Consider the following 16,627-nt stretch of genomic DNA (forward strand, 5'->3'; position numbering starts at 1 on the left):
GAGTCGCTTATGGAGTTATTAATGATTCTAGTGTGCATATTAATTGTAGTGTAAAAATAATCAGCTTCCGGTAATGGTGGCAACACAAACAGTCTTTTATCTACCTAACAGTCTATTATCTACCTTTCCCCATATTTCTCAAACACCATATTTTTCTACACTATTGTTAGTTTATCATGCCCAAACTGTTAAAGCAGAACAAACCGGACCATTCCCAAGGCTAGTGCTAGCAGCGACCATGCCTGACTTTTCACAGGAGGCTCTGCCACATTGCAGAAGTTGTTGCAGAAGAAGTTTGGTGCATGCAAAGGATGCTCAATTACTCTTTCGCTAAGCTAGAGTCTGGGCTGGACATGAAAGTTGACAGTATCATCAAATGTATCGATGAGGTTGCTGCAGCCTTCGACTCCCTCGTGACTCACCAGGCCGAAATGGAGACTCGTATGTCTGCCTTGGACGATGATATTGCTCAGCTAAAAGGGAAACTGGCTGTGTCTGCACTTGAAAAACTTAACACAACACTTGCAGAGAAGATCGCAGATCTGGAGGGTCATTAAAGATGGGACAATATCAGAATTCTAAACCTCAAAGAGTCCATTGAGGGAAGGGATCCTAAACAATTTTTTTGAAACATTCATCCCAAAACTGCTTGAGTGTGACAGTGAAGGGAGGGCATACTTTCTCTCTTATAATCTCATGTTATCTCTCTCCTATAGGACAATGATGGTATTTTCAACCACATGTGGAATATTCTTAGACTTGTTCATCATATTCTATCCTTGAGTGGACCACCAACACCCTTTTACCAATTACTCCCACAATACAAGTTCAAGGATCAGTTTGAAGAGAGCCTTCAACCTGATCTGGGCTGAACTCATTAAGAGAGGCATCGTTTCCAAATGAACTTTCCAACCATGTTGGTCTTCAAGGTGAATGGCATTCAGAAAAATTTTAGAGATCCGAAAGATGCCAAAGAATATATGGATGGACATTTCATTTTAAGAATGTGAACTCATTTTGTTTGATAGTGGGTTATTAAATTAACAATGGGTGTTTGGTAAAAATGGGATTTTTTTTTTTTTTTCAGGTATAAACTTTTGTTTGCCATGAAGCTTTTAGTTTTTGATAGCTAGGATAGTGAGTAGGTATGCATCTTTTCCCTGTGTTTTTGAATGATTAGCAGATCATAGTTTTTTATTTTGCTCTACAGGGTGTTGAAACATGCTGAAGAATTGCTTTCCTTTTCTTTCTTTTTTTTTTTTTTTTTTCTTTTCATTAGTTAGGCTAGATATTGAACTTAAGTTAGATTGGTTCTTTTCTTTTTTCTTTTCTTTTCTTTGGTGCCACTTGTGTCCTTTACTACTGGTTTATTTTAATTTTTTTTCTTCTTTTGCCTATGTAAACATTGTACATATTTTCCATTTTGTTATTTTGATACTTTTTCATTATTTCTATTATTATTATTATTGTTATCTCACACCTTTTCCTTAATTGTAAAATAAACCATATTTATTGGCAGTTTTGTGTAGAGTTTTGTCTATTGCCACCATCACCAGCACAAATGATCACAATCTCAATGTTGTCTCTTCTAACAATAGACCAAAATTAGGAAGTTGTAACACTACATTAGACACATCATTTAAAACTAATAGCTCTTGTGTTTAATTTAGAAAACAATGTCATTTAAATGCCATATTCATTTTACAATTACCTACACTAAATGTTCATGTGTGAAAACACTTATACATAAATTGATCACTTAGAAATCAAAACTCAATGTTTTGAGAAAGAAATTATTTCCCCCCTTTCAAGTGTAAATATACCTAATTTGATCTCTTAGAAATCAAAACTAAATGTTTTGAGAAACAAAATTTTCACCTTTGCATTTCTGTTTATTTTGTAAATATACTGAATACATGTTTTTTATTTATCATCTGCATGTACTTTTTTGCTTTACAATATTTAAAGGTGCCCTAGATTGTTTTTTTACAAGATGAAATACAAGTCCTAGGTGTCCCCTGAATGTGTCTGTGAAGTTTCAGCTCAAAATACCCCATAGATTTTTTTTTTATTAATTTTTTTAACTGCCTATTTTTGGGCATCATTAACTATGCACTGATTTTTTCAGCACGGCCCCTTTAAGAGATGCGTTCCCTCTGCCCCACGAGCTCTCGACTATACATTGCATAAACAAAGTTCACACAGCTAATATAACCCTCAAATGGATCTTTACAAGATGATCGTCATGCATGCTGTATGCATGTTTTGAATTATGTGAGTATAGTATTTATTTAGATGGTTACGTTTGATTCTGTGTGAGTTTGAGGCTATGCTCTGTGGCTAAAGCTAACATTACACACTGTTGGAGAGATTTATAAAGAATGAAGTTGTGTTTATGAATTATACAGACTGCATGTGTTTAAAAATGAAAATAGCAACGACTCTAGTCTCCGTGAATACAGTAAGAAACGATGGTAACTTTAACCACATTTAACAGTATTAGCAACATGCTAACGAAACATTTAGAAAGACAATTTACAAATATCACTAAAAATATCATGATATGGATCATGTCAGTTATTATTGCTCCATCTGCCATTTTCGCTGTTGTTCTTGCTTGCTTACCTTGTCTGTGCACAGATCCAGACGTTAATACTGCCTTTCCTTGTCTAATGTGTCGAATGGGCTGGCATATGCAAATATTGGGGTCATACATATTAATGATCCCGACCGTTAAGTAACAGTCGGTGTTATGTTGAGATCCGAGTGTTTTCCGGAAGTCTTTTAAACAAATGAGATTTACATAAGAAGGAGGAAACAATGGAGTTTGAAACTCAGTGTATGTCATTTCCATGTACTGAACTCCTGTTATTCAACTATGCTGAAGTAAATTCAAATTCTGATTCTAGGGCACCTTTAAAGGCCACACATCACTATGGTACCTGTACAACTTTTTTTTTTTTTTTTTGCACCATCAGATTCCCACTAACTCACCTTGGATTCAATCACTTCACAGTTAAGGCCTATCTAATAAAAAATATCAACACATTTGATTATGCCATTGTGTTTTTTTTTTTTTAAGATAACATGAGGTTAGCCACAAAATAATGTTTTGTCTTACATATTTTACCATACAGTAGTTAAATGGATCACAATTAAATTATTGTGTTGTTTTAATGTATGATTTTATATTCTATTACCAAAATACTGACATTTCTTACATATGTAAATACTGGCCAAACTAGTACATGGCAGGCATCGAAAAACACATTTGCGTTTGAGCGCCATCTACTGTTCAATTTTGGCTGTGTAGTTTCACAAATTACTTCACTGGTGAGCTACGATCAATTTCTCAAACGCAGAACGCTCCAGTATGAGAGAGATAATATTGTATCTACATGCAGTGGAAAATTAGAAGTGAATATTTAAGGGGCTCAGGACCCAGCTGTTTGTGGATCTGCTGAATCTCGTGTATTCAGTAGGTTACAGTGCCTATTATATACTATTTCCTATGTGCAACGCTAGTGAATGATCTCAGAGAAGCAGTCAGACTCCCATGTATGTTCTTTATGATCAAAAGGTGAGTCACAAACTCACCTGTTATGCACACAAACACCAGGGGCACGTTCAGGCTCAAACAGCTGCGCAACGTTTTGGTTACATGTTTCCTGGAAAAGGTGTGCAACGGGGTTTGTTTGAGACAGCCATAGAGAGACTAGTCGTCTCGAGACAGGAAGCACTTCTCAGTTGAGAGAAATCGAAACCTAAGTTTTGTTCAGCCGTTGTCTAGCTGTGTCTGTGTGTTCGTGCAGTGAAATGGCAGAAACCCGTATTTCAGTAGTCGAAGATCAGTTCAGCTGTTCAATCTGTCTGGATCTACTGAAGGATCCAGTGACCATCCCCTGTGGACACAGTTACTGTATGAGCTGCATTAGAGACTACTGGAATAAAGATGATGAGGAGGAAGTTTACAGCTGCCCTGAGTGCAGACAGACCTTCACTCCAAGACCTGCTTTAAACAAAAATGTGATGCTGGCTGAAATGGTGGAAAATCTGCAGAAGAAAAAGGTCAAAACAGCTCGTTCTGCTCTCAGTTACGCTGGACCTGGAGATGTGGGGTGTGACTTCTGTCCTGGAAGGAAACGCAAAGCTGTGAAGTCCTGTCTGGAGTGCCTGAACTCTTACTGTCAACATCACTTTAAGTGTCATGCAAAATCTCCTTTAAAGAAACGACACAAAGTGACTGATGCCACTGGACGCCTGCAGGAGATGGTCTGCCCTCAACACAACAGACTGCTGGAGGTTTTTTGTCGCACTGACCAGCGATGTATTTGTTTGATGTGTGTGATGGATGAACACAAAAGTCACGATACTGTTCCAGCTGAAGCAGAGAGGACAGAGAAACAGGTAGGCTTTGAACTGAAAAAGCTTTGGATTAATTGATTGCTTTTCAAATTAAATGACATGTTCACAAGTTAAGCCTTGGCTATATTGTTATTGCTTGTTGTTCATTTGTAACAGCACTTTTCCAATGGGTGATTAACACACTTGCATAGGCCTAATGCTGCATGGATTGGTGTGCTTAGAGATGAATTGTTGTGATTTTTTTTGCTGTAGTGCATATTGATTTGGAATGAATAGTAAAATGTGGTGTTTCATGCTGTCAAGATGGAATATTGCTGCCAGCCATACCAAAATTACTTAAAGTAAAGTCACCAGAAAGTCGCAAGTCATTTTTTGTGACTTAAGCGAGACTGGAGACCAAGTTGCAGACTCGAGTTTCCATCTCTGTTAATAGCCTAGTATAGTATTTTTATTAGCACTTTAGTTCTTGCTCTGGGTCATTTGTCGTGTGTTTATCTTATTTTCTTATTGTGAGTTCTTTGTCAGAGCAATGGAAAGGTGAACAAAAGTAATAGTTTCATGAAAATATTTAATCTAACAGATACATTCCAGTATAAAAATATCTAGATAGTATGTAAAAAAAACTGAAGTCTTCTAATGTTTACAATTATTTGTTCATCCTCTCAGAAACAGGTTGCAGAGACAGTAATATTATTACAGAAGAGAATTCCAGAGCGGCAAACAAAGCTCCAGGAGCTGAGAGAATCTGTGCAGACTCACAGGGTGAGTTCTTCCTCTAACATTCTTTCAGTATCTCACTATGGGAACGCCTCCGGCGCAACCGATCGCGGAAGCACCAATAACACTACGTCTGCCAACCATGGCAGACCAATGGCTGCAGCGATCAGGGTGTCCCGCCTCCCTGTATATAAACTGCAGCTACCTGCCTTTTGTCATTCTCGCTCTCTTCCCCGTAAAAGATTTCGGAAGAAGTTCGCAGTAGTCTTCGGGAATTATTTGCTTAACAGTTTACAGATGGAGCCGCAAGGTAATGTCCCAAATGAGATACATTCCTAACGTTTGTTGAGTGACTTGTCGCTTAGAGTGAGATAACTAACGTGTCAAGACAAGTTTTCTATTTATTTTCCAAGTTTTTGGCATGCTCGCCATGCACCAAAAAGAAGGAAAAGGAGGGCTCTCTATTGCAGAACAGTTCCGTAGTAGTTGTCACATTGTGGCGGGCTTACCGTACGAAGAGAGTACAGGTTCCATCATGGCCACTGAAAAAGAGCCAGAGAGCCCCGGAGGAGAAGGTCATCCTCTTCATCTGTGTGATTTCTGCAAAGGATTCACACGGTCTCTGCATCTCCTGTTTGGGCGCTTAACACGCTCGGGCAGCTCTGTCTAACCCCGAGGGCCGCGGTTAGATTGTCGATCGACTGGCCATCCCAACCGGCAGGTCAAGGGGCTGAAAGAGACCTATATCATATTATATTATTTGGGTCCGATTCGCGGTTCGTTTTCGTCATCAAACCAGCAGCTGTTTACTCTGTTGCTTAGTAATAATGGCACAGGAGAAGGTGGCAAAATGCATGAAGCTGCTCTCCTCACATATTTTTGTTTTTGAACCATTGGTTTTGTTCATAACAGCACTAGCGTTTATCAGCAGTGAATGTAAAACGCTGAAGGTGAGCATGGTATGGTTCACGGGTGCGCACCCTTGTTCGGGAAGACAGTGTTCACACAAACGCACCAAACCCTGACATCAATCAAACCTGGGTGCGCACCAAAAGTGCTAATGTGAAAGCACCCTTAGACTCCGGATCTCCCATCCCATTGCCTGGGAGGAGATATGAGAGATTTAAACCTGCGCACGTCCCGCGGAGCAGTTCAGAGTTGCGGACGGAGTATGGGCTTAGCGGTTGTGGGAGAGAGATCGCTATGGCTGGGTTTGTCAGGCTTCTCTGACAAAGAGAAAGTGGAGTTTTTGGATGCCCCCATTGATCCAAAGGCCTTGTTAGGCACAATGGTAACAGTGATGCGTCAGCAATGTGACCTGCAGAAAAAAGAGGGAGAGGCATTCGAGGACTATCTCCCCAGAAAGCCGGCAGCTCAGCCTAATCACCCGAGCCAACTGAAACGGAAACAGTCTTTTGCAGCCGCAGCAGCGAAACACTGGTCGGCTACCCCTCAGGGGAACAAAAAGAGGCGATCGACCTGAGACATTAGTTTGGGTTTTGGAGACGCTCAGGGTTTCTCTGTCCCATCCCTTCAAAACGATTACTAAAGTTCATAAGCATTCAAATCTTCACATTCTTCACAAAAAAACAAATAAAAAAAACTTGAATGTTCAACAGAAGAAATGTATTCAGGTTTTAAACAACTTCTACGGTGAGTAAATAATGACAGAATTTCCTTTTTTTTTCTTTTTCAATTTCTTTAATACAGTAGCTTTAACAAGTAACTCATAACAATTGTGATATATAAATTGCAATTCTGATTTTTTTGTGCTAATTTATATCTCTCAATTTTGACTTTCTTTTCTCAGAATTGCAAACTTATATCTATAATATATTGTATATATTCTGATTTTAAGTCACAATTACGATCCATATAATCCTTTTTTTAACTCAATTGCAAAATGTATTTTTATAATATTCTATACTCTATATTATAATGTTTTTACTCAAGTAATGATTCATAAAAAATGAAAACCAAAACTAGTATGGAATAATTGGTAACTTTAGGGATAAGAAAGCTGCAAACTGTTAATATATTCCCAAAATTAATGTACAAATGATTCTGCACCTCTTCTGGATTAAAATGGATGCAAATACAAATGTTAAGTACTGTAAGAGGTCTTTCATGACGCTCCATATGTAAGGTGAATTTGATAGGTGCTTGATATAAAACAAATGGTGCTTTAAAAAGTTCTTGAAAGTCCTTGAATCTGGTGTTTATGAAAGAGTGGGAACCTTGTGTGTTTCCAGGACTTTCTATATATTTTCTACAGTTAGGCCGTGTGTCCACCAGAGCGTTTTTAGCCAGCTGAAAACGCTAGGCGCTCTGCTTAAAACGCCCGTCTGTGAGCGCTTGAGAGCGCTTCTGCAGCGTAGCGTTTTTTTCCGTTGAGACGCTTTGTTGCTATGATACGGAATATCCGTGTCACTGTTACTTATAACTGATTTTGCAGGTAATTTGTTTCAGGCTAAAAATGTTCACACAATGTGGAATTACTTGCTATGTATGTTCGGAGACCAGCAATATTAATTTCTCATCCATTTTGTTTCTGTTTGTTGATGTCGCTGTACAGCAAGAATGTGACAGTTGGTCGGAGTTGTATTTGTCCCGCCCCTCCTCTACTCTGATTGGATGGCTGGCTAAAAAGTGACAGTGATGAGCGCAGCGTTTTACTAAAAGTTGAACATTCTTCAACTCGGGGCGACCAGTAAAAACGCCCAGCTCTCAGTGCTTGAGCGTGAAAAAGACGCTCAGCGCCTTGTTACGCTCTCTGCGTTTAAAAAACGCGGCGTTCCCATTGAAAACAATTGAAAAAATACGCTAGCAACTGGAAAAAATGCTTAGGTGGACACACGGCCTTAAGGTTTATCTGTTCGCTATCTCATATTGGTCTTGACATGGGTACTATTGTTCAACACCCTCTTGTCTGTCGATTTATGAGAGCTGCACATAGGCTACACCCAGTATCGAAGCTGCTGGTCCCGCCTTGGTTCTGAACGCGCTCTCTAAAGCCCCTTTCGAGCCCATTGATAACATTGTCCTGAAGCTGCTTGCTTTAAAGACGCCACTTTTACTTGCTCTCACTACAGTAAAAAGGGTGAGTGAACTTTATCAGTTCATTCCTCATGATGTTCGCTCCGGGTGGTCAAAAAGTAACTTTTAGAACTAACCCGGCATTTGTGCCTAAAGTGTTTGATCACGCTGGTGCAGTTCAATCAGTGGACCTGCTAGCTTTTCATTCACCACCCTTTTCATCCCCAGAGGAAGAGAGGTTACACTGTTTATGTCCGGTTCGTACTCTCTATACGTATGTACAGAGAACCTGCACACTTCGCAAGAGCAATCAGCTATTTGTCTCGTGGGCTGACCCTTACAAAGGAAAACCCTGTCAAATTTTCCATCAACGCCTTTCTCACTGGGTGGTGGAGGCTATCATGTTATGTTACAATAATGTAAATATAGAGCCCCCAATAGGACTACAAGCACACTCTACTAGAAGTATGGCTACATCCTGGGCTCTATTGAAAGGAAATTTTTATTTGACAAATTTGTGTGGCAGCCAGCTGGTCTTCTCCGCACATATTTGTTTTATTAAGTGCAAATTCTTCATGTTATTCTGTTGTCATCTCCATCTGGAGCTATGATTCAGATAATAACCCACTCATTCCTTAGTCTGGTTTGTCAACATAATGATGCTTTATTAACAAGATTCGTAACAGCAGGTTCAGATAATTAACCTTTATTAGCACAGGTGGAAAGCATTCAATTAATCAACTCGACCAATAACAAGAGGTATAAATACAGCAGACTTACCTCTGTTCATCTGAGAGTTTATCAGTATCCCTCCTCCACCCCATCTCCTCACTTCTAGTTCTATCTATTTTTACCACACCAGGGGAGTTCTCTAGGGCTGCGTTCCAGTTCGGTTTTAGACACGCACTCGCGAACTTCCCTAAACACTTCCCCTCGGGGGAATCCCTGCCGCCATTTTGAAGTGCGTTCCACTTCGTGAAGTGGACGAGGGAAGTTTATATGGACAGACCCTCGCTCCCTCGATTTTGACCGAGGGAGCGAGTCTACTTCATATGTACACTTCAGGCAGCTCCATAACCCACAATGCAACACGATTGTGTCGTCACCGCATATCGCGTTTAATTTACCCCACCACAAACAACTCTATGATATATTAATTATTTTTTAAACATTTAAAACACACATATATACATATAGAATGCTGTATCAAACAATTTTGTAAGGGGAAAAAATAAATAATAAATCAGCTCCAATGCGGATTCCAAGTGATCAAGGGCTTAGGACGTTTCATTTCAGCCCATACAAAGGTTCCGCCAGAAGTGGGCACTCGTGCAACGTAAGCAATGACGTACATCCGAGTCAACGAGACCAAGTAAAGTTAGCGAGGGAAGGGCATTTAAAAACCGAACTGGAACGCAGCCTAGGTTCGGGCCAATTATCCAAGCTCAGATTATTGGATTCAAGGCGGGCCAATAATCCAAGCTTCGATTATTAATCCAAAGTGGGACTCCCTGATCAGTGATTGGTCTGCCATGGTTGGCAGACCTGGTGTTATTGGTGCTTCTGTGATTGGTCATGCCTGAGGCGTTCCCATAGTGAGATACCTCACTTCATGTTATCAGAGAAACAGGGTTACATCAGTAACCTAATGTTTTGAAAAGAGGAGAAAAATAACTATCAGATGGAATGTACTGATTTGGTAATTCTTTATCTGTGTCCTAACAGCGTTCTGCTTATGCGACAGTTGAGGACAGTGAGAGGATTTTTACTGAACTGATCCGCTCCATTGTGAGAAGCCGATCTGAGGTGACACAGATGATCAGAGATCTGGAAAAAGCTGAAGTAAGTCGAGCTGAAGAAGACTTGAATCAACTGAAGCAGGAGATTGATGATCTGAGGAGGAGAGAAGCTGAGCTGGAGCAGCTTTCACACACAGACAATCACATCCATTTCCTACAGGTTTAGCATGGTTTTATTATTATGGCTTATATTGCAGACTCTTTAATTAACATTTGAGATGCCATTGAAGTTTACTGTTTAATGAATCTGAGAACAACCACCAGTTGTTCTGATCAGTATGAATGTTGTCAAAATTGTATTAGATTAGGATTCAGGGATTCCCAAACTTTTCTGTCAGCTGAACCCCATAACCTGAAATATTCACTTGAAGTACCTCTGGTGGTTTTAAGTGAATATTTCAATAATTTATCAGCATAATCACATGTTTATGATTATCTGTGTAAGCAAATGGAATATTTCATCTTTAAGTATATTTATTTGCATTTGCATGATTTAATTCATTATTAGCTTTTTGTCAACTCACAACCCCCCGTACCCCCCCCCCCCCACACACACACACACACAAATGCCCACATTGATGATCTCACTGTAATGTGTCAGTCATACACTGTGTGATTCATATTTACCATATGTGTTTTGTCTTTTTGTATAATTAGAGTTTCCAGTCTTTTTCTGTCCCTCCTGCATCTACAGATGACACTGTCCGTTCTGGCTTGTCTTATGATGATGTGAGAAGCTCTGTCTCTGAGTTAAGCAGTAATCTTGAGAATTTCTGCAAAGAGAAGATAAAACATTTATCTGATGAAGGTAAAGTACATACTCATAAAACAGAGCACAACAAAATGAAAGAATAAATATTGTGTGGATGTCAATAAATAAATAATTAACAAATTATTGTAAATAATAATTAATACATTATTGTTATTAAAAATAAATACATATTATGGATACCTTTATTAAAATAACACTTTAAATATCTGTTTGTTTCTGTAGTTCAGTACATTCAAACCTGCCTCACCACTGAACCCACAACAAGGGAGGGCTTCTTACACTGTAAGTGTTAAAGATATTAATACAAATAAAGCAAACACAGGCAAATATACATACTTAAAGGTGAAGGGTTTCATTTCTGTCACTATCAGCACCAAAAGTATTGCAGTGTTCTGACATAGCAGTTTGAGTTGGGGTTTGGATTAGCTCAAAGAACGGCAGACGGACTGTGTTTGAAACTTTTCATGAAAGCAATTTTGCAATTCGCTACAGTAGCCAGGAAAGTAAAATTTGCTTAGTGAGCTGTTAAAGGAAGAAATGTTTTTAATTGTTTTTAAGATGTGTCTTTATGTCATGTGATCTCTTCTTTCTTTCTTTTTCTTTTTTGACAATGTTGTGATGCTCATCTTGGCCAGGTCACTTCTGCAAAAGAGATTTTTTATCTCAGAAAGTTTTACCTGTTTAAATAAAGTGCAATAAATTTGCTGTTATATTAGGCTTTTAAAAAAACTTGTAATGAAATCATTTCACCTGGTCAGTAGATCAGTGATTTTGTTGCTACCTTTATATCTCACTTAAAGGGTTAGTTCACCCAAAAATGAAATAATGTCATTAATTACTCACCCTCATGTCCTTCTAAGCCAGTAAGACCTTTGTTCATCTTCGGAACAAGATTAAGATATTTTTGATGAAATCCGATGGCTCAGTGGAGCCTCTATTGCCAGCAATGTCACTGAACCTCTCAAGATCCAGAAAGGTACTAAAAAGACATATTCATATTCATAAAACAATTCTTGTGAGTACAGTGGTTCAACCTTAATATTATAAAAAGACGAGAATACATTTTGTGTGCCAAAAAAAAACAAAAAACAAGCAAAAAAAGACTACTTTTCAACAATATCTAGCGATTTCAATACACTGCTTCAAAGCTTTACAAATCTTTTGTTTTGAATCAGTGGTTTGGATTGTGTAAAAAAAGCCTCGTTTACTGAAATCACGTGACTTTGGTGCTCCGAACCACTGATTCGAAACAAAAAATTCGTAAAGCTTCGAATCAGTGTTTTGAAATCGCCCATTACTAGATATTGTTGAAATGTCATTATTTTTTTATTAATTTTTTTTTTTTTTGGCACACAGAATGTATTCTCAGCGCTTTATAATATTAAGAATTGAACCACTATACTCACATGAACTGTTTTAAATATTTATATTTCAGTATTTTAGTACCTTTCTGGATCTTGAGAGGTTCAGTGACATTGCTGGCAATAGAGGACCCACTGAGCCATCGGATTTGATCAAAAATATCTTAATTTGTGTTCTGAAGATGAACGAAGGTCTTACGGGTATAGAACCAGGGGTTAAATTGGGCCATAGGTTTACCAGGGCTCGACATACGATCGTCCGGGACTGCAGGACAAGTGGATTTTTTTTCATGTGAAATAGAATTTTACTTGCCTGACTAGATAAGTAGCTTGATTAAAATGACAATAACAACCAAAACGCGAGAATGATTCATTTAGCTTAAGTGGCGATAGTGCTAGGCTAGTGGATAATATATGTAATGTATATTGGCGGTGATAGACTATTGCGCTGTTGAGACGCATGTAACCTCTTGAGAATTCAAAACAAATGAGCTCTGCTCACACAAAGAAACTCAGTTATCATGTTGAAATAAAAATTCAATATGTGGGGTTTTTATAGCTTGCTATTTACGACATATGATAAAGTTAAGCATCACACGACCGAAAGTGTTGAATTCCTGAATATCACCTTGATTGAAATTGACAATAATTTCATACAACAGTTCAATAAACAAGTAAACAAGTAATTCATATTACTTACGTTTTAGGTGCAATATTGCCTGTTTGTTGTTGTTGTTGTTGTTGTAGGGTGAATTGCCCTAATGTGGGACATTTTTTGCATTTCAGACTTCTGTGACATATTGCAATTTGTAGCCAAAACATTAAATTCACACACAATACCATTTTAAAAAACCCAGGATGTCTCCTAATCAAATCAAAAGAGAAAATGGAGATAACACATTCATAAAAGAAATTATAGACATTAGTGCTCTTAGTACAAGTCGTCTAAAAAAAATCTGGTGCTTCCTAATGTGGGACAGTTGTGTCCCTAATGTGGGACACTGAAAATTCCATGATAAAAGGCCAAAATCTGATGATGATAATAAGAATAATGATAATAATGATGTTAATAATATTAATAATAATAATCATAATAATAAAAGGTCTATGAAAAGGCCAAAGTCTATTATAAAAGGCCAAAATCATTTGATTCATGCAGAATAGTAAAAATCTTCTTAAGTTAGTAATTCTCTTCTTGGTTATGGATGGATTGATTGATAATTGAACATCATCAGAAAAATAATACAATATGATAGTTTTGATGCATTTATTGTAAAGACATTAGGCAACTATTTTCATAGGCTATGTAATGTTATATATAGAAAATAATTAAATGCACAGTCAGAATTCTTTACTGTTCTCTTCAACATATAGCCTAGGCTTATTTGAAGGCAAAATATAAAATCTTGCAACCTGCAAAAAATTAATTTAAAAAAGCCTTGAACATACTTTAGGCTGGATTTAACATTGAGTCAAAATTCATAAAAGTGCTGTGAACTGCATAAATGTTTATTTGGCCTAATGTTTTCTATTTCACTAAACAACAAACACACACAATCATTCATTTAATACATAGCAACACTGAAACACTGTAAATAACAATTTTTGTCCCAGAAACCATGCCCCACCACACATTTTTGACTGACTAAAGTACTGTCCCACATTAGGCAATCATACTGTCCCACTTTTTGAAACCATATTTCCTAAAGTTTTTTGATGGACATACATTTCATAAGCACATTAGGCCAAAAGATATCATGATTTTTTTGTTTAAAATTAATTTATACTCCTTAATGTCAAGTTTGTCAAAACTCTATGTCATTGACCTTTGGGTGGCTTTAACACAAGGTCCTTCCTTTTTGATGATTGCTACAGTCTCATATATGACTGGACATTTGAGAGGCTATGTGATTTTGATCACATGGCACCACAGCTTCAGATAACCTAGTTTCACTGACATTCATGTATTTATGCGGGACCTACAAACACTAAACCTTAGGTGTCCATATTAGGCAGTGTCCCACTTTAGGGCAATTCACCCTACTGTAGCAGCGAAAATAGTTTCAGACAAAGCAGAACCAGCGCATCTCGCAGCTACGCTCAGCCGTTTCGAATGATTCAGCGTTTTGAACGAATCGGTTGAGTAAAGATTCAATGGCCCAATCATAAACAACTGCTTCATTCTTGATTCAGCCTTTTGAATGAATGAATCGTTTGAATAAATGACTCAGTGGCTCACTCATTAAGACGGTCACTTGCCGCCATCTACTGGCGGTTTAATTTCATGTTTAAAAGTATACATTTCCCACCAACATTTCTTATTTGTATATTCAAAAATATTTAAAGAATCTCATAACATTATTGAATGCAGTTGTACTTTTTCAGTGTAAATTATTTAATTTGGTTGCCCTTTATTATAGGTTAATAAAATACCCCCAGGGTAAATAACATAAATATGCAGATTTAAATATATCACTGCTGATAAAATTGATGAGAATGTTGCTTGTTTCAGAATAAATTATATTTACAACACACACAAAAAAAAAAATCTATTTTTTTTCCAGACAAGCTACTCTGACAAGTAAATGACCATTTTAGTTGTCCAAGGGACAAGCACAAAACAAGGCTTAATGTCGAGCGCTGTATTTTGTATTTATATTTGTATTTGTATATATATTTGTATATATATTTATAAACCACAGAGCCCCCCCCCCCAATTTAACCCCTGTGTAGAACGACATGAGGGTGAGTAATAAATTACATAATTTTCATATTTGGCTGAACTAACCCTTTAATGCTTTGACAGTATTACAATATTACTGTACAGTATTACAGTATTTTTTTTTTTTTGTATTAAAATGCAGATTGTGTGTTTTATCTCCATCAGATTCCCATCAGTTTACTCTGGATTCAGAGTCAGTGCATTCAAGCCTCTGTCTGTCTGAGGGGAACAGAGTGGCTACTCGCACTGCCACAGTCCAACTGTATCCTGATCACCCGGACAGATTTGATGTTTGGCCTCAGGTGTTGTGTAAAGAGAGTGTGTGTGGACGCTGTTACTGGGAGGTGGAGTGGAGCGGGACGTGTGGTGTGGGAATGTCAGTGTCATATAAGACTATCAGCAAGAAGGGTGTGGGGAATGAGTGTAAATTTGGATGTAATGATCAGTCCTGGAGATTGTTTCTCTGTCCCTCTGTGTACATAATTAGTCACAATAACATTAAATCTGGGGTCCCTGTAATCTCCAGATGTTCTAGAATAGGAGTGTATGTGGATCACAGTGCAGGAATTCTGTCCTTCTACAGCGTCTCTGACACAATGACCCTCATCCACAGATTCCAGACCACATTCACTCAGCCGCTCTATCCGGGGTTTGGCTTAAATCAGGACACATCAGTGAAACTGTGTCATCTAGAAGTATAGCTTCTACAAATCATCACAATCATATGACCGAGTCGCTTATAGAGTCAGATTAAGTTAATGATTTTAGTGTATATTAATTGCAGTGTAAAAATAATGACAGCAACACCATATCAGTAACTGGCAGGCTGTCATTTTGCATTTTTATGTAAATCATTTTAACATTAAATATCACGAGTAACTTAATTTCTCCATTTCTCATCAGCTATATGAAAGATTTTAAATCATTGTCATTAAATACTTTTTAGACTGATATTTTTTTTTTTTTTTACATTGCACTTAAAAAAAAACACATTTGGAACATTTTCACTGATAATGCTCTGGATTTAATAAATGACAATTTTTTTTTTATTATTGTCTAGAAATATACTGTACCTGCACTGTGAAATATTGTAGGCTAATATAAATGTGAATACAATTAAATCTATATTATTTTTAACTGTTTTGAATTATTTCTTGTGAGCACTCGGTTTTGCTGTGAGTTTAGATCTCACATTTACAGTTCAGACCCTTTATATATTATTGTTTTTTGTAAATGAATAAAAAGTGTCACTTTAAAATGGTTATGATTTGGAGTTTTATGTAGGCAGTGTGTGAGCGCCCTCTACCGGCCATTTTTGCCTTTTCACAAAATTAGTTTCAGTTCCTCAAACGATGAAGCAGGAATACTCGGCCAGGTAAACCATGTTTTATTTATATATTTACGACGAATTAGACTGTCTGTCTACCTGTCACTCTGTCTTGCAGTCGACCTATTCTCTGACCGTGCTGTTTGTAACACATTCAAATTTCTCGAAAGCTTTTGACTTCGGTAACGTTAGCACCAAATTCACAGATTCGAATATCCCGGATAATAACTCATGAGCTGAAAGTTGTTAAAACACAACACTTATTTTCAATCGTAGTAACGCAGACAACGAACTACATCCTATTTTTCCTTAAAAACGCAAAGCGGCTGAGAGACAAGTACGAAGGGACCGTCTGCAAAGTGGAAAACTCGAAAAAAAAGTTACTACAAAAATATTTCATAACTTCTGCGTTATTTAGTGTAATTGAAGCAGAACAACTGCACAGTCACTTAAGCATAGGCTGTTTGAGTGAGTGTGCACTCTTGTTCTCTTTCAATTAGGCTATAGTTTTTCCCTTCGCACCTCTAT

At 37.6% G+C, this 16,627-nt stretch overlaps 1 protein-coding gene across 2 annotated transcripts; it reads left to right on the top strand.

Annotated features, from left to right (window-relative positions):
- Positions 1 to 3,785: 3,785 nt before the first annotated feature.
- On the top strand, positions 3,786 to 15,839 carry LOC137002363 (tripartite motif-containing protein 16-like). Of its 2 annotated transcripts, XM_067361934.1 has the most exons (6): positions 3,786 to 4,407; positions 5,032 to 5,127; positions 9,844 to 10,077; positions 10,575 to 10,725; positions 10,912 to 10,971; positions 14,938 to 15,839. In XM_067361934.1, exons 1-6 carry the CDS (start codon positions 3,817 to 3,819, stop codon positions 15,471 to 15,473), a joined length of 1,668 nt encoding a protein of 555 aa, XP_067218035.1. In that variant the 5' UTR covers positions 3,786 to 3,816; the 3' UTR covers positions 15,474 to 15,839. The 2 variants fall into 2 exon arrangements, with proteins under 2 accessions (XP_067218035.1, XP_067218036.1); XM_067361935.1 differs by lacking the exon at positions 5,032 to 5,127.
- The last annotated feature ends 788 nt before the right edge of the window (positions 15,840 to 16,627 follow it).

Source organism: Chanodichthys erythropterus, chromosome 16 (genome assembly GCF_024489055.1).
Source record: "Chanodichthys erythropterus isolate Z2021 chromosome 16, ASM2448905v1, whole genome shotgun sequence".
Taxonomy (NCBI): Eukaryota; Metazoa; Chordata; class Actinopteri; order Cypriniformes; family Xenocyprididae; genus Chanodichthys; species Chanodichthys erythropterus.